Source organism: Rhea americana, unplaced genomic scaffold, assembly GCF_003343005.1.
Source record: "Rhea americana isolate MKP2758 unplaced genomic scaffold, rheAme1 scaffold_43, whole genome shotgun sequence".
Lineage (NCBI taxonomy): Eukaryota > Metazoa > Chordata > Aves > Rheiformes > Rheidae > Rhea > Rhea americana.
Window position 1 is genome coordinate 3640436 of NW_028186568.1, and position 18699 is coordinate 3659134.

At 44.3% G+C, this 18699-nt stretch overlaps 1 protein-coding gene across 1 annotated transcript in view; it reads left to right on the plus strand.

Moving 5' to 3' along the window:
- Nucleotides 1-15998, plus strand: part of CAPN9 (calpain 9) — a 29735-nt gene extending 13737 nt beyond the window's left edge. The window contains exons 9-20 of the mRNA XM_085315430.1: nt 3559-3719; nt 4421-4578; nt 5148-5356; nt 6093-6129; nt 7572-7652; nt 8169-8226; nt 8836-8900; nt 11100-11168; nt 12545-12623; nt 13585-13701; nt 14958-15016; nt 15802-15998. Coding sequence (XP_085171556.1) covers nt 3559-3719; nt 4421-4578; nt 5148-5356; nt 6093-6129; nt 7572-7652; nt 8169-8226; nt 8836-8900; nt 11100-11168; nt 12545-12623; nt 13585-13701; nt 14958-15016; nt 15802-15828 — 1120 coding nt within the window. The 3' untranslated portion in view covers nt 15829-15998. The remainder of the gene's footprint in view (nt 1-3558; nt 3720-4420; nt 4579-5147; nt 5357-6092; nt 6130-7571; nt 7653-8168; nt 8227-8835; nt 8901-11099; nt 11169-12544; nt 12624-13584; nt 13702-14957; nt 15017-15801) is intronic.
- The last annotated feature ends 2701 nt before the right edge of the window (nt 15999-18699 follow it).

Consider the following 18699-nt stretch of genomic DNA (forward strand, 5'->3'; position numbering starts at 1 on the left):
GACAGCAGATGGGTGACTTCTACATAATCCCCCTGTACATCAAGCATGCTGTGCAATACAGGCAGTATGTGTGGTCACATTTTCTGGGGCCAGATGCTCATCACTTTTACACAGAGGTAAATTTAGAGAAGTAGGGCTATTCCAGAGCATTGTGCAAATTAAAGCAAAGTTCACCTTTAGCCCTAATATACATTCCTAAAAAGTGATCTGAGATAGATGATGCAGCACATTGGGTCACATAAACAAGTTATCTCAAACTTTCACAGTTCCAGAAGAAAGTAGGTCTGGTGACAGATCTACCACTATAAGTATAGGATATTTTGGATTATTTTGCTATTGATATCCTTAAAGCACGTCCGGGTAGTAGAGATACAGATGTGCAAGTAGGCAACACATGAACAATGAAATTCATCTATCCAACAGAACTAGGCCAATAGATAAATAAATTCTTAAAGAATCAATAAAAATGAATGAGGTTGGGCGCACACAGGCAAATATTGGCCTTCATACAGCATCTGTCAGTTCTCAAACATTCAGAGCAGAAGCAGAAGTTATCGGACTGAAATTTTTCCTGAAGGGGTTAAGCRGACAAGAATGATGGGCAGAAGATATGAAATGCTTCCAAAACCAGTATGACAAGTTTGCTACCTGTGAAACCCTCCACCAAATCCATCAAATTTATTTTTCCTAATGCCTTTTGACTTGTGTGTATTTCTCTAAGGAGTGTTTGCCCCTTTACCCCTTCTAAGCCACACCTTGATGGTTTCCCCATCAGGTTTTGCAYGAACAATAAATGCTGTGTATCCCTAAAGGCATGTAAATGGTCAACTGCGGAAAGAGCAACCCCAACACTTCTCTCCTGCTCTCAGTTTGCTCCTACTGTGGTGCTTGTTGATGCAGTTTAGCTGAGGGGATGGAGAATCAGCTATATTCCTGCTTCTGCAGTGGGGACCTTCAGCCGGTTTGTTCACCACTCTTGGTGGTGGTTTGGCTCGCCTCCCTGGAAAACTGTGGTCATCTCTGTGAGGTGTTTTGAAGCCTGCTGCTAGAAATAGTGAGTAGTAGACGAGTAATTAGCTCCTCAAGAGTTCAGAAYGTGTTCTCCATGGCAGACATTAGCTTTTTGCTTTGCAGGAATGTCAGGTACAAGAGGGCTTTTCTCCATGTTGGCCATAACTAGTTCCTACTGAAGTAGTCCTGAAAGTTTTGCAGTCAAGGATCTCAGCAAATATTCTCTTTGCAAGTCATTTTTTAATGATTCTGGAAGCTGAAAGGGAGCCCAGGATACCATGCACTATCTCATATGCAGTTAACAACCCTGCAGGTGGTCTGTAGGTTTATGACTCCAACTTTTTCTTTTTGCTGAGTGTGCTAAGCAATGACTGTTTCTTCTACACAAGCTCAGTTCTTTAGATAAAAAAGAAGAAAAGGAAGAAGAAATACTCCTGTTTATTCTCATGTRTTGTGTTTGGCTTCATCCTAGGCAGAACAAGAAGACTAGGAGGAAGGGTAGTTTAGAGAGGAAAATTTGATCAAAASCTATGGGACATTTAAAGCAAAACATTAAAACAAAATTTAAAGCGAAGGGTGTTTTGCTTTATGCAGAAYATGCATATTCTGATTATATGTATTCATATCATCAGAATGGCTTCAGCTGATGAGAAAAGGCAGCAAAAGCCTTTGCGTTTTTGAAGATTGAACATGCTCAGGTTCATGGCAACATGCTCAGGTCCTGTCTTGACCTCATTAACTACACCAAAGACAACAGGGTTGTATATTAGCAGTAACTAGGGTCAGTTTTGTCAAGGGCAGACAAGACTATGCTTCCTCCAGATGGGAAGGAGGTATCCTGCTRTTGACTAAAAAGTAAGTTTCTGACTCTCTCTAGTCCCTCCCCTCCTAAAAGCAGAGTCTCAGAGTCTCTTCTTGCCTATACCAGTGCAAATCCCAAAGAGCCCGAGGGAAGTCATAACAGGTGTTTTACATCTCCATCAGCAGTAAGTAGGAGCCAAATCTGATCCATGAATTGCAATTGCTTCATCTGCTAGGCAGTGTGTTGCCAAAGAGCCCAAAATTGCCTCATGTGGCTGGGAAATCAAGCCAGTTAGAGAGAGGTTTTGTTAGGCTACCCCTGCTCTAGTGCGCTGAGCATCAGTCAGAATCAGCAGTGCCTGTGGCATGCAGAGCTTGCTATATGGGAATAGCTAACAAGAAAGAGGACTGATGCAAGGAAAGCACGTTCTGCTGTTTCTTCCCACACTAAAAACAARTTGTAAAATGCACCTTAGCACGTGTAAATGAAAGCCACTGTAGACATCTATTCTGTCTGCAGCAGCAAWTGGAACTTGCTGTGCCTGGTGAGCTACACTGAGGAAAACTGGCTCCTGTCTGCCACTGCGCCACATATACATGTTGTCCTGCTACTCCAGTCTATTGGTTTGCATCAGCCACCGGGGCACAGGCATAGTTACAGAAGTTCRTGTCAGGGAGGAGATCAGTACCTCTACTTTCTTTCTAGAGTCAAAGGACAGAGTGAGAGACTCTTTTAGGTAGCAAATCAGAGCAGAAGACATATCTGGATGCTAAATTGCCCTGTCAAAGGCTTAATACCTTGCATGGTTTATAGAGGGAGCCTGAACATTTGGCCTCCCTTAATCTTAGTGAATATGGCCTTCCTATCCTTGTGATGGCCACTAAACAAGCTGTTTTCCCTTAGGCAGCTCCCCTGCTCTGCTCCCTTTGCCCCGGGGCTGCACACCACGGCCCAGCTGGGTGCCTGACTCCAGCACTTCCTTCGCTAGCAGGCCTGTTTGTGTCTCTTTGCCCTTTTGCTTGCCAGACTAAGGTTGCATAGCATATCTGTTTCTCAGCACACCAATCAACTTGCAGGCTAGGTTCAGTTGGCCCAGCACAGTGACTCAAGAACAGCTGCATTTGGGCATTTCCTTCCTTCTTGCCATTGTCATGTACATGTATCCATCATGAGTATGGTGTACATATACTGCACTCTACATGGCACAGCAGCACATAGAAGTTTCAAAGGTGGGTTGGAGCCTCTACTCAAGCCTGCGCATACCTGCTGTCCCTCTGTTAGATGCATGTTTTTGCTAGGACAAGATCTCAAGTACCCGTAGAGGAAGATAGGGTAAGCAGCTTCAGCCTAGGCCCCTTAGACCCAAATTTGACTTCACCTACAGTGTGGACAAACCAGTTGTATCACAGCCTGGCTAATCCATCGCCATGTGTCCCCTGAAGTGCTGTCATGTGGCCAGCACTGAGCACACAGTTGATTTATAGGCAGATATGAGCCATGTACAGATGCCTACCACCTTCTGGTCTGCTCTCAGGCAATATAAATGCAACCATTAAGACTGGGATCTGTGACTCTGGAGGATGGTGTTGGTGAAGCATCTCTTCCCACAGCACATTTTACTCCAGCTGTTGAGATCCACAGATGCTGGTGATCTGGCCTGTGAATCCTGGGGACTAAGTGACTTCTGCTGGGGATCCTTTCCTGAAGTGAGAGAGTGCCAGTCTCTTTCCCTGTCTTTCACTCAGGATGAAATTTGAAGACTTCAAAATGCATTTTGATAAAGTTGAGATCTGCAATCTCACTCCAGATGCCCTGGAAGACAGCACTCCCCAAAAGTGGGAGGTGACCATCCACCAGGGGAGCTGGGTCCGGGGATCCACTGCTGGAGGATGCAGAAATTTTCTAGGTAAATAGATACTGTTTAAAAAATAAAAAGCAGGAACAGAAGTCCTTATCCACTCACAGCCTCCTCTACCATTACCCCTTAGCCAGAAGCATGGGCAAAGGACAGGACAACTGAGTCTCACCCATTAGGAACCAGCCAAAGGGACAAATGTTCATACAGTACTGCTTGAAGCATTAGGGGAAAAAAGGTGCTTTCTTTGCCCTCAAGTTCATTGAATCCAATTTGCCTCTCACTTATATTTGCGTGACCAGGAATAACTCCAAATAAACCACTTAAACTACAGCAGTCAGTGTAAAATGAGATAAAAATCAAGCTCAGCCAGCATGCTTATGTGGCTCTGAAGTAGGATCGTGGTTCTGAACTGTGTTACTCCAAGCTGGCAACAACACTATGGAATCATTATAGCTATATACTTTTAAAAAATCCCATCTGACAACCTTATTTAAACCATGGTAACTTGATAAAATATCAAGCCTAAAAACTTTTCTATACCTAGCTCCATGAAAGACTGGGATTTGGCTTATTTTCTGCAGAGCTGAGTGGAAAAAAAAAGTGTAACAACTAATGGAAAAAATAAATTTGAACAAAACCTCAGTTTCAGCTCTATTGCTCTTTCTTTATTTTTCTTTTCTAGTAACAGTAGTGGCATTATTGTTATTATTCTGAGTCAAGAAACTATCTGGTGTTCTTTACCTTGGCAGAGACTTTCTGGACAAATCCACAAATCAAACTGCATTTGACAGAGAAAGACGATGGGCAAGAAGACTGCACRTTCATAGCAGCCCTGATGCAAAAGGATCGCCGCAAACTCAAAAAGCTCGGCGCTGAAATGCTAACCATCGGCTACTCTATTTATGAGGTATTGCCTGGCTCTCTCAGTGCAGTAGCCACACTGTTGGTATTAGCATCTCCCTCTGGATCTATATCCCAGCCAATTATAATGTATTTTTAGGGACCTTGCTCTTAAAATAATCTCTGTTGTATCCAGGCCCAGGGAGAAGAGTGACTTGGTTTGGTTAGGATGGACTCTTGTCAGAGGAGGATTTGTCCCTGTGGGGACATGGTTTCTTAGGACAAACTCCCCCAGCCCTTTACTCTGTCCTCCCCTGTCTGGCTCTTTGGAAGRGAATTGCTTCTTCTGAGCCTCTCTGGGCCTCTCACATGCAGGGTGCCCGTCCCCCACGCAGCGGGGACGACAAACCTCTGGAAGTCTTTTCTCCATCCAGAGCAGCCCCAGGAAGGGAGAAGACCACCATGTCCTTGCCTGGCAGCAGGAGCTCAGCAGCCAGCAGCGCATGGACAAGGGCTCTGGGGACAGACTTGTGCTGCTCAGAGCTCAGYTCAGTGGCAGGGGAGGGACAGGGAAGGCAGCCGCGGGCCACCGCCAGCACCGTGGCCAGCWGTGATGCTGCCTTCAATTCCCTGCAGAGCCCCAGCGGAGACGGACACTTGAACAAAGATTTCTTCAGGTACCACCCCTCCAAGGCAAGGAGCAAAACCTACATTAATCTGAGGGAAGTATCTGACCGCTTCAAGCTGCCTCCTGGCGATTACGTTCTTATTCCTACCACCTTCGAGCCGCACCAGGAAGCCGACTTCTGCCTGAGGATTTTCTCAGAGAAGAAGGCCATCACCAAGTAAGTCAGCCCCAAGCCRGGGCCTCCAGTGCTCGCCCAGAGCCCTGGCGTGGGAAGCTCCTGGTGTGTATTTTGCCTCCCCAGGATTTTTATTTGCTTGTTCACAGTTAGGGAGAAACATGTGAAAAACGCTTTTGGCCTGCAGCGTGCTGTCCTAGGTTCGGCTGAGCTGGGTCAAGACTTGCTGCCCTGCTCCCTTCAAAGTGGTTGGAAAAAATCTGTCTGCAGACGCAATTTGCCTGTTTTTGCTGAATCCAATCTTTTTCCTTCTTTTTCCTTTTTTTCTATGGAGTGGTGAATCCTCTGGGAGCTTAACAAGGAAGAATTGCTAGCTGCCTGATGTTGTTCAGTGAGCTGCAAATGCAGCAGTGTTCCCTTTTGTTTCCTCTCAAAATTCATCCAAATGATGATTTAATATAAAAAATAGGCTATTGAGAAAAAATTGTGTATATAATGAATAAAGAATGAGATGTAATCCTTACCATACAGTATGCACAGGAGTCATGCCCTCCCTAAGTCTTGCTGAAAGTCTCTTTTAAGAGCTTATACCAGGATTTAAATGATACAAAATCTGACTATTTGCATAAGGGAGAATTTTACCTAAATTTAACTTGTTCAGAAAAGAAGCTAGTAATATCTTTTACCTCTAGAAAATGTAATGTGTAAGCCCGCCCTTTTCCACCCTGAGCAGATATTGAACATCTTCAAATATTGAATAAGGTTTTGTTTTCCCCAGGGATCTAGATGAAAATGTTGCCATCGATCTCCCTGAGGTAAGTCTACAGAGTTAAAATAGCAAGAGGATAGCTCAGCAGAAGCCAGCACACACTGCTTGTGCTGTGTTTGGCTAAAAAGCATTCATTTCAGAGCAACRTTACACAATTGCCTGCTTTGTGTATGTGACTAAAACATTCAGTTCTGCGGAATACGGTAAAAGAACTGTAACAATCCAAAATCATAACAATAAGATGCTTCTGCAAGCTACTTCAGTGCAGTTAGAATCAGACAGCAGCAAAAGTTGGCAGCAGCCATGGGTCAGCTCAAGGTACATCTGCTAGCGCTAGTGAGGCATATGGCAGTTCCTATCTTTTAAAATTCTGCCTACCGTGAAAAAAAAAAATAACAAGCAAAGAATTTCCACAAACCTACACTAATTTAGCAAACTTATCCATAGTCACAGAATGCTTGGGAGGGAAAGTTTGATTCATGCACATGGTGCCTAGTGAAATGATTCAGTTATTTTTCCTTCTGAATGGTCTGATCTGCCTGCTGAGCACTAACTACAGCTGACTCTCTGTCAGCTTCTGTTTAACTGTGTCCCTGCAAATAATCCATTGGTTGTGGTGTGATTTCCCATGGAAATAAGCTAAGCCAAGATCTCATGTGCTCCTCTTTATTGAAACTCTTCTCAAAGGACCAGCTATCAAATATACTTATCCGCTTCTAGGATCTCAGGGCCATGTTCAGTAGCGAAGTATATCTCTTCATCTACCCCAGAATCACTAGGGGCTGCATCCAAATATGAGCAGGAGKAATTGGGGAACATACATATGCCAAAAATACAAATGTAAGTGGCCAAGCAGTGTTTGTATGGTCACCCCAGCTAAAGCAGCAGCCCTATGCTACTGCACCTCTCTCCTCGTTAGTGTAAGCTGATGCTTTGGCTTTACACCTCTGTGACAGTGCTGAGGATCTCATCTGGCAGCTGCCACTGACCCATGCACTCTCTCCTGAGGCCCCAGCTGGCTGAAGGGTCTTTCAGCTATAGGATGGYGCTGGGCTAATGTGCAGACATGCTGCCACCACCGTTTGCTGACCAGTAGGAGGGGTGAGAGGTCCCTGATGTTGCAGCTGGAAAGAGCTCCAGAGGGCTGAGATGTCCTCCAGTGGCTGGAAGGACCAGGGAAGCAGCATGGTGCAGGGGCTATGACAGGAGAGGAGGCATTTTTCACAGTGTGCATGCTCCAGTTTCAAGATAGCTAAAGCAATGGCACACTGTGTCATTGCTTAGGCAAAGGAGTGAGGATGAGACTCCCCTAAGGCATCTTAGATGGTTGGGAGGCTTCAGATCTGCACTYGAAGGATGGCAAAGTTCAGGAGTGTGTACTCTTATTTCGAAAGGGACTGTGCTCCCTGTACGCAAGGAGAGGTGGTGTGTGGGAGAAAAGTTATGTTTTGTGATTCTGGTRATATCTTCCCGTGGTTGATATTATAGCCTCCAAACCCAACCCCAAGCCCACAAGAAACAGAAGAAGAGAAGCAGTTCCGGGCGTTGTTTGAACAGATTTCAGGAAAGGTGAGTGCAAACCCCGGAATATCCTCAGGACTCATGGCTCACAGAAACACATGAAAAGTGGGGACAGACTTRTGCTCCCTCCCAGGGCCAGGCAACATGAAAATGCCGTTTCTTTGGGCAGTATGCTTAGTTGCAGTGTATTGTTTAGGCACCAGATGTCACCATGCCATATGTCTACATGGAGAAGGGCACAGTCCCTGGTTAGCAAAAAAGGAGAAGCTAGAAGTCAAGCTCTGAGGGAGCCAACCTGGCTCAGTGTGCACCCGCGGTCTGTTTTTCTTTGTATCAGTGGTTCTTGCCTGAGAGCTCTTTCCAACACCCTAACTCAGAGCAGCACTATTGTATTTTGCAAGCTTTGGGAGTTTTAGCCTGTCCTGGGGGAGGGGGGGGTGATTCTCTTTTCCTGAACTGCACTGAAGTACAGATGCACAATGTTTGTGGTTTCTGAGGTTTTTGGTGTGTCTGAGTCCAGAAACACTCAAGTAACTTGATGCTGCTATTTTTTTTTTACTCTAGGACATGGAGATAAATGCAGAAGAACTCGAATATATTCTGAATGTCATATTAAAAAAAAGTAAGTAAGTGCTGATAATATGTACTTTTTCATTGGTGTGTAGCTAAGGGCTGTAAGGAACTTTTTAAAAGCTAGAATCAAATTCACTTACAAATAGGAAAACAAAGGCTCTGTTACCAGCCTCACTTAGTATCCTGCAGCCAGTCAGAGGCAGAGCCAGAAACGGGTCTGGGCCTTGATCTACCCGTTAGTTTGCACTGCCTCCAATATGATCCGTGTCAGTTCAGTGAGGCCAGTTCTCCATTGCTCTGCTGCTCTGGTCTGGAGAGACAGACACTGGGCTGGGACTTGCAACACTTGGACTGGATTTCTGACTCTGCTATGGGCCCTTTGTATGACTGGAAGGTCTCTCTGAACTTCTCGTGATTTACAAAACAAGAACAGTGTTTCCTTTCATGACTTCAGCAAATATCTGCCCTATCCGGAATCTGTCTGTAGCCCAAGCTGTCTTCATCCTCCAGGGTACAGGTTCTCACACAATGAGGTCTCAGAGCCAGCTAGACCTGCTAGGCACTATCTCTGCTTAGGAAATCCTATTTTGTACTATGAGTGAGTTTAGAGAAAGCATATTTGCCCAATTACTTCTTTCCTATTATTGTCCTTTTTCAGCAAAGAACATCAAATTCAAGAATTTAAGTCTCATTTCGTGCCGAAACATCATTTCTCTTATGGATGTATCCTTTCAAATAAGTGCTTATGAGGGTAAATGTATACTGAATACAATTGTCCATCACAGTATCTGTCATAGATAATAGAGAGGGATGTGGTAATATCAAGGAGGAACACTGTCCACAGGACAAAAATTTTGCCAAAGTTGTATCCTGGTTTTTATTTTAGAAATTTAGGGTTAGGAGTCTTAAGCACAGACAGTCTTCTGCCACAGATTTCAGAGAGAGATGCTTTAATGCTGAGTACTTGTAAAAGTTGCATTATTTACATGTAGTACAACATTTGCAAGCTATGGTTTACTTGAGAAGAGTCAGTAGGAGATAATTCAGAAAAGTCTGTTGTCTGGAGGGTTAAATTCAGCAGGCAGAGTTATGCACCTCACTGGAAAAAAAATGTGGGTTAGAAAATGAAGAATCAGAAGAATGTTGAAAATTACCGATATCAAAGTTGTGGATATTTTGACAACGAGACTAAAAGCTGGAAAATCTAGTCTTTCAGCTAGATACTGAAGCTCTAGAAAGTAGACATGTGGGTGAGATATGTCTGTCCAAGCTTAGACATTTGTGGTGTAGGTGTCTACATCTAAGCTAGCTTTCTAGACTCCCTTATTAGATAGAGAAAAGGATGGTGTAATTGTGCTCGTTCTGGAAGTGTCTGACTATGAGGGATGCTAWATGACTGCTCAGACATTAGGTGAGGTGAATCATAGCAATGGTATTTCCCTACCAGATTTTTCCTTTGCCTTGTACTGATTTCCACTGAATTCCCTTAGCACGGCTTCTCCTTTAGGCAGAGTAAATCAGTTACCACATATACAAAATGAGAAACAGGGGACTAGTCCTAAATTTCCTACTCTAGAAATCAAGCTTCAGGAGGGAACTGGTCCATGCTCACGTCTCATTTCTACACGGTGCTGGCACAGAGCCAGGGTCAGCACTTGACCCAGAAGCATGGCAGCAGTCTTAGGTTCRCTCTACAGGATAAAATCAAACAGTTTCCGTGGTTTGCAGTGCTTCCAAGCAAATCTCTGTGTAGTTTAGAATAAATATGGGAGACACGGCTTCATCTGCTTTGGAAGCACAAGGAACGCAGACACAGTCATCCCATGCTGAACACAGCGGAGGAGCAAAATGACATGAATCCAACCCCGCAGCAAAACTGACGGAGTCTCCCCAGTGTCACGGACAGCTAAATTCCCTGGCTGTGGTCACACCGTGCTGGAAGCAGGGCTGAAGTTGAACATGACGCAGAAAGAAAAACATTGCAGAGGCACTTTGATGTCGTTCTCTGGTCAATGTTTTCAAACCTGTCCAGTTAAATAGACAGACTGCTTTGCAGGACTGATAATGTCCCCGGGATCTGGGGAGACCCTCAACAGTGTCACCAGTGTAGGTGCTTAAATAACGGCAGGCATTAGTTAGGCCCCACTGGCAGCATTTTGGCCTGTGTGAATGCTGGCTGAGCTCACACCCCGCTGAGCAAGGGCTTTGTCCTAAAAAGCAAGATGGAAAGTGAAAAAATGGTCACATTGGGCCCATTGGTTATGTAGCATTTCTGGGTAAGTACCCCATCCTGCGAGTGTCCCCCCTCTGCTTGGGGGACATCAGTAAATCAGTAAAATAGATATTAAGATCTTCACACTTTAGGCAGTGGGAAGTCCAGGCAGATCTAGACTCCACTTCTCAGAACTGCTGCACAGGGCTTTTTTTTCTTTTTCAGATCATAAGGACCAGATTTTATCAACCTCACCCAGCATGTCTCGTAATTTTTTGATTGAGCCACTGTGGTAGAGCCTGGTCCCTAGCTAACACTACTGAATAGYGCATTGGTTGACTAATTCCTCTGAGAACAGTAGCAACTTTTTTAAAAAATCAGATAATTTAATTCTCTGAATCATTTATAGCCYATTTACATTCAAAGCTGTTCTTGCCTTAGAACAAGCTGTCTCTCTCTCTCACTCCCCTGCAGCCTGCGCTGCTCGGCTGCGACACGGTGTCACACCACGTCTCACAGCAGCAGCCGTGACTGTAACCGCTTGAGCCTCGCTGCATGAGAAACCCCAGCAGTTTCAGCGGCACCACAGGTTTTCGAGGCAACGTCGTGTAGTCTCCTTGAAGAAACAGCGCTGGTAAATGCATCCAGAATTCAGACCTTCATGTAGGACCTTCATGTAACACATCCTTTTCCTTAATGCAGATTACTAGTCCAGTGGCAATGGGAAACTGGAATTTAACGAGTTCAAAGTTTTCTGGGAGAGAATGAAGAAATGGATTGTAGGTGACATTATTCACCATATTTGCTTCTCCATTTTATTAGCTATTTCTTGCATAGTTTAATATGTATGTGCAGACAAAAATAGARACAGAAGACAAACCACAAATTTTAATTGAAAACAAGTGTTCCAAAAATAGAGGGGCTTCTTTTAGATAGTCAAAGATGTTCTTAGCTTTCTGTGATGCTAAACCATAATGGTTTGCTGGAAATAACAGAGATTTTTGTTTGGGATAAAGAATGCAATGAGCAGTAATAAGGAAGCCAATCAAAATGAAACCTAAGGCTTTTCCATTACTGTTGTTTTACAGAAGAAGAAAGTGATGATTCACGACTAGTAGGAAACAACCATTTCAGAGGACTCTGCGTTTCCATTACTGATCTCTCAAGAGCCAACAATACTGACATCTGGGAAAGTGTTGGTTCTAACTTTAAATACATTTCCCTGCCCCTGTATATGKCAGTAAAGAAAAAGGAGGCTTGCAGGATCGGGCCACAGACTGAATATTCAAAAAAAGGACTTTGTAATTGTTTCCTCATGGAGATTAATAGTTATTCTGAATAGTTATTCTGCATAGTTATGCTTCACCCAAGCATTTGAAATATGCAGTTCTCTGCTTCTTGTCTGGCCCTTCAGAAATCGCAAATACTTTTCTAGGTACTAGTTTCATATCCGCCTTATCAAAAGATGTATTGCTTTTTAACAAGGAGCCTTGAGAAATCCTTGTTTCCTACAGGAAGATTTGCAGGTGTATCTGACCAAAATTTTTAAGCTGAATATGACTACGGACCTAATTCACTCATAGTCCAAGGGAGRTTTGTATTTGTTGCCCCATTAAAAAGATGGAATTTAACTGCAGCTTAATAATTACTTAATATTTAGGTCAAAATTCAAACCAGTTCTACYAGTTCTCTTGGTTGTACCATCAATATTTAGATTTGATTACAAGGAGTAATGACAATCTTAACTTCACATTAAGCAATTTGTTTATAGCCTTCAGGACTATAACCTTTGGGAAAAAAGTGAGGAGACTGCTGCTAGAGGGAGAGTTTAGAAGATGAATAAAAATACACCCTTCCCAGATAAAATTATTTTTAAAAAATCGTGGAATTTTTTATGAAGAGCAACTAATACTGAATTCATGGGTTTGGCAGTACTTGTTAAGTTTCACAACAGCCTATTCAAGCGACAAAGAGAACTGGGGCCCAGATGTGCTCCTCAGCTACAAAATCAGACTGGATCTAGACCAAAGCCTTGTCAGTGTTCTCAAATGCTTGGACTACATGTTTAAGGATAAATACCTTTCCTCTGTGTGCCATATCTGTGCTCCCTTTCATATGGAAATACCGAAATTTCCATGTGCTTCTTTCATGACAGAATATCTTTCTTCAGTTTGACTTTGATAAATCTGGCTCCATGTCCTCATATGAGCTTCGTAGYGCTCTAAAAGCTGCAGGTAAGTCAAGCACTACCTTTTATTTGGGAAGTCTGTCGGGCAGATCCACTGTAGGTGGAAGGAGCTGCAGGAAATTACGCTGGCTGAGTGCCTCTTGGCAGGGAGGAGGACTAAACCCCAGAAAGGCACCTAGAGTGGAAAGCTCTGGCAGTCTGGAGGTGGGCCATGGCCTGAGGTGCACTCATGGCACCGATGGAGAGCACCAGGGGACAGGGGGCTTTGACTAGGCCACCTCTGAGGAGAAAGGAAGATCCTGATTTCTGGTGCTTGGGCTGCCTCATTCAGGAAATAGGATATTTTTATGAAGTGTTTTTGGGAGCCTGTCTGTGTGGGTTGACACTAACCCTTTCATCTAATTACCTGAAGAGCAGAAGAATGGGATTGGTTGCATTGGGTCTGCCATGAAAATACTTACAATGAGATGTTGCCTTATTTTGCTCTGGAGAGTGCCAGCTTCTCAGGGCAATCAGTCAGAAGAGCAGCCTTTACATTTTTGTTGAGCTCTGTAAAATACAACAGAGCTGCACACGGGCAGGGTTAGACCATAAAACAAGCCACTTCAGAGCCCGTYTCCACTCAGTGGCTGGAGGCGCTATGAGTAGGCTGTTTGTTATTAAGAGCAATTGGTGAGTTTGCATTGCATCACAAATTATTTTTATTTAAGCACCCAGATTTGCAGAAATCCTTATGAATTTCAAGGAGGCAGAATGGTCCCTCATACACCAAAAAATTGCAGTGACTGCAAAATTTCTTGTTTGAAGTTCGATATTCATTGCCAGCATAAAGGACTTTGCAGTCAGATTGCTTTCTGGATGGATGCATGCCATAGAGTATGAACTGGGAGGATACTCTATGGCATCCCGTAAAATTAATCCCATCAAGATTAACTAGTAGAGATTTGCAGATTTCTTGTGGCCTCTGAGGTTGCTCACTTTTCCTTTGTGTGCATGTGTTTGCGAAGGATACCAGCTCAACAACTACCTGCTGCAGCTGATTGTTCTCCGATACTCTGATGAACAGTTCCAGATTGAATTTGATGATTTTCTGAATTGCTTAATTCGCTTAGAGAATGCAAGTCGTGAGTATCTTCTTGCTCTGCRATTTCTTCCTATTCAAAAAAAATGTTCCACTTTCAGTTGTTGTGGAGCATATTGCATAGTATTTGAGATAAGTGTGTATACTGAACAGCTAACAAAAAGGAGCTGTGTTTAGGATTTTCTTTAAGGATGATATGCCCGTGATACGTCCTTTCTCGTGGCTAACCTATCCGACCAGCAGCTCTCAACCATCCTGTGGCCAAATCTCACATGCAAAAAAGTGGGTGGGTTGTGTGTCTCACTGACCTAGTCCCCCATCCCCTGAGCAATCCTACCCACAGCACCCTTTCCTGGCCTGGCACTTGCTCAGATTGCCACTCCTATTTCCTCATCCCACCTCCAAGCTCCTGCTACCCCTTCGCTCCGCCGGTGCTGGCCAAGCACATCCTCCCAGACTCCATGCCCAGGCCTTCCCGCAGCACATGCGACTCAGGAATGGGGCACGCTGCTCCCCGGGACCCCRCCACGAGGGTAACTCAGCCAAGAGAGCTCTTCCTTTCATGCAAGCGGTGAGAGCTTAGTTTGGGGTCGCTGAAGTCCAAGGTTCAAATATTGCTTGTGCCTCGTGCAAAGAGATACCAGCCATGCATTTGTGCAGGGATCTCTTGCATCTATTACGTAACTTACCCTGCTGACGATAGAGCTTGCTCTATATCAAGGCATCCTATACATCAGTTCATTCGCATGCAGGGTCTRCTTTCCAGAGCAGAAGCAATAGAGATAGATAGATAAAATGGCTGGATGAACTTTGAAGTGATCTTCAGTGTGGCTCCAAAYGCAAATCAGACTCAGCTCACTCTGTGAGGATCAAAAGCAACTTTCCTGAGAAATATTTTTTAGTTTTGTTCTCTCTACTTCCTGGTTCAATCTGCATTGGAGAAGAATTATTAAATTACTGAAAGAGAGAAGTTARATAAGATACATAAAGAAAGGCAAATTATGTGGCTTCTTTTCATAGTTTCATCTAAATCTGAGTGTTTAGCACAGCCAGAACATCTACTGCCAGTCAAGTTCTGAAGTGAGATTCACACAAAGAYCCAAGTCAACGAGATATTTCCTCTTGTAAGGACTTCGTTCTTCAGAGCAGCTACCACCACCAGTCAGTCATAYGTGATCAGTCCTTGCACCAGGCCTTTCCCTTCTTTGGCACGGCCACCCGTCACTGTGGGATGGAAAGCTCATGTATGAATATGAATGAGGTGTATTTATAGCTCTGGTGTCGTGTTTTTCATTCCAGGAGTATTCCAGGCACTGAGCGTGAAAAACAAGGAGTTCATTAACCTGAATATAAGTGAGGTATGAGCACAGTTTCATAAACAGCAACAAAATTAAGGGGCTTGTCTACAGCTTTGTCCTGTCATAGGAACTGGAATATTTTCACATGACACTTCAGGTGAAAACTGTCTCCATAAAAGTGCAAGGAGAGTTTGCCATTAGATTTCAGCAGAGCTGTGTTTTCACAGTACACACTGATTACATCTTCTCCATGCTATTTCCTTCCTCTCTTGCCCTATTGCATATTCACAGCTTCCCATCCCCCTTTCTGGACTCCCTGCTCTTTATTTCCCTGGGTTCCAGCTCACAACAAGGGAACAAGGAAGAAGCAGACTGGGACTGGGTGTCTTTTGCTGTCCCTGAATAGCCAGCTGAGCACTGGCTGCCTATTTCCTTGTGCTCTCTTTGTCACCTCGTGGCTCGTGGGCTGTCTCTCATTTTGCACTCTAGCTGGAAGTCTCCTGGGGCAAGGCACGCTGAATTCCCTAGCACAACAAACGTGGGAGCCCATATGGACTGCAGGGATGCAAATGCATCCACTACCTCTGGTGTCATCTGGTGCTAGCAGAGCTCTGTCTCCTTTTTCCAAAATGCAGGACTAAAGGCTGAAGGAGTCAGGCTTGCATGCTAGGAGAGATCTGTACCTTCTGAACTCCTCATCCTGACACAACATAAAAKCTTGCAGAGTTCCCCTTCCCTGTGCGGGTCAGCTTGGCGCAAGGCAGTGTTTTTGAACTCCTCTCTTTCATTTGGTTGGAGGTGGCTGAAATTATTTATTCTAAGTTTGTTTTCTCTTCTGGTACTAGTTCATCAACCTGGCCATGAATATCTGAAGAAGTCTGACTGGGACGCCAGAAGTTTCTTGTGACGCTTCTGCTGAAACTTCTACCCAAATAGCTGTGGTCCCCTGGTCATGCAGACTTTGCCAGGAGCTTTTGTAYGGAGGAACATGCATGCTGCCCACCCATTCTGGTCTCCAGCCCTGCTGTGTTCATGAGTTAAAAAATCAGATCACATTTAGGGGTTTGGGGGGGGGGTTGATTGATTGGGGTTTTTTGGGGGGGAGGGGTGGAGGTCTTGTTGTTGTTGTTGTTTTTGACAAAGCCTGATCCTAGATTTGTAACTCTGAGAGATATTTTGTTGGGGCAGACATGCATCTCAAGTAGACTGAAACTGATGTCCCTGAGTGACCACAGGCTTTTGTGAAATGGGACTGTATTTAGTCTCAGTACAGCAGAGTATAGTGATTAAAAATCTTTATTGCTGCTTGATTGTGAGGATTACTGTAAGGTGCTTTTTAAAATATAATGTTGCATAAAACCTTTTGTTCAATTTAGAGTTTGTTTCCAGATGTGCTGCATAACATATCTCTTGTCATAGCCAGACAAATTGCTGCCTGGTAGACTGAGAACTAAGGAAGACTAAGGATCATATAGATGAAAATTTGTTTTTGAATATTTGTAACAGAGGTCCCTGGTCCAAGCTTCCTCAGAAGGATGCTAAAGATACGGTCCAAAAGTCTTCACAGATTTAATTTAGGGAAAAATGTTGCTTCTCACCTCCCCTCAGTCCTTCCTCTAGTACGAACCTGGCCACAGCATGTCCCACGAGCCAAATGCTGTAGAGAGTTGCACACAGCTTGCCTTTGTCTTCAGAAAAATGTGTGGCACCCTGAGCTGGTGAGCTCTCCTGTGGGGCCACCTCCCTRCCAGCAGCCAGAGTTTGTGTCCCCTGCTAACCATGCCTCCAGAAGAGCAGGAATTTATGTCATTTCAGATAAATTAAATGTAACCCCCGGTTAGGGCTCAGAAGACTATGATCTATGCAGCTATTGCCATTTTCTATCTGCCAGTTACACAGTATTATTCATGTGACGTCGGTAGCCAGTGCTGATTTAAAAAATAACAATAATAGCAACCAGGGGCTTAAGAGGTCTTCGTAGGATTTGTTTTCAAGATTATCTTCATAACTTATGTCTATTTTATAATGAATCAACAATCCAGGTTTGTTTTCTAAAACCTTTCTTGCAGCAAAACAGATGGCCCTAGAATAGCCTCACATTCCCTGCTGTCCGGGATCTGTCACACTGAGATAGTCAGTGTTTTATTTTTCTAGATTTAAACCTAATGAGCAGCCCTAGAAGGAAAATCAAACTGCCATAAAGGTGAAATTCAAATGATGAAAAAACACAGGGATCATGATGTTTAAAATATCCACTTCTTTTTGCTATTGGTTATAATCTTGTATCTWTGCAGAAAATGCTCTGGAGCTAACTGGAAGCTGAGCAAAAGCTAATGGTTGCAGTATTTGATTAACTGAGATACTCAGCCCCATGAGGTATATTGATTTTCAAATTTCAGATTGTGTGCCCTTTTGATAGCATTAGAGGCAGCTGTCTACATTTGTGAAAGTCTGGATTAAAATCTACACCATCCTATAAACATTCAGCCATATACTGGAAACCAAAAATCACAGATTCTTAATTGGCTCATTGTGTGTACTTGGACACAGATACAAATTTATGTATTACATTTTCTTTCCATGTTCGCCAGCTGTGCAGAAGAAAAGAGATGTCTCAGTGCCTGGTGTTACTAGTGTAGTTTTCTGTCTTGTAGGAATCAGAGTTGATATAAAAAAGTGATAAACATTGGAAAAGGAGCAAAAGGGCAGGAAGCTAAAATTCCTCTACATTTAAGAGAAAATTCATGCATTTAAGATAAAAAAAACACCCCCAACTGTTATCTGCCCACTCAGAGAAGTTGCCTGCTAACTGTATCGCGAGGAATTGGAGAGCCAACATCTGAATCCTTTACAAATCAAGCCTCTTTCCTCGCCGGCCAGCTCCCTGCAGAGAGGCAAGACCCTGTCCCGCCTTGGGGTTTACAAAACACCTGTGGCCACAGTGCTCGCGCTTTTAAGGAGACTCAAGTAGCAGAAACCCTGTATAGGTGACGTGGCTTGCTCGTGGTCAKGCGGTTGGTCACGGCCCAGGACACGTGAGCCCAGGTCTCCCAAAACAACCTTCTGAAAGTCACGGCTCGGCCACTTTTGCCATATATCCACCAGTATAATCCACCAGTCCGTCCCTAACTCACCAGTTTGGCTCCAAGGATGCTGTGACGGCCCGTCCACAAAAAGGAAAAGTAACCTCAGAAGTAAGGGCAYGTATGGCTCTCCTGTAGAGTTGCTTTTCCTTCTGCTGCTCTTACACCGCTTGTGTGAGCGAATGAGGGGGCGAGCGAGAGGCGTTTGCCCTCCCAGCCCCTCCGGAAGATGACAGCCCTTCCCGGCAGCMCGTCCGCCCCACGCTTGGGGGGCAGGCAACGCGGCGCCCACGAGCAGGGCGGCTGGCTTGCTGCTTTGCTCTCTTCTAACMAAAGAGCTTGAGCTTAAAGCCAGGCCTTGCTGCCCATCCTGACGTGAGACGTAGCTCTGTTCGGCTGCCCGTCGTTACGAGAGCTCTGGCAAGTCGCTTCCTGCTGTCCGAAAGCCAGGCGAGCAGTACGCTGCCCAGTGCTGCTGAATCCACAAGGGGTGTAGTGAAAAGGACCATGAATAATTTCCATAAAATTGTAATTTCCATAAAAAATATAAAGGAGCTGAAATAAAATAGAGGAATTGTGTTTTGTCATTGCTCTCCGCGATCAGAGATAGAAACCATCAGTAAACATTTTGGGCACCGCTGTGCACAGGAGTAACTTCGG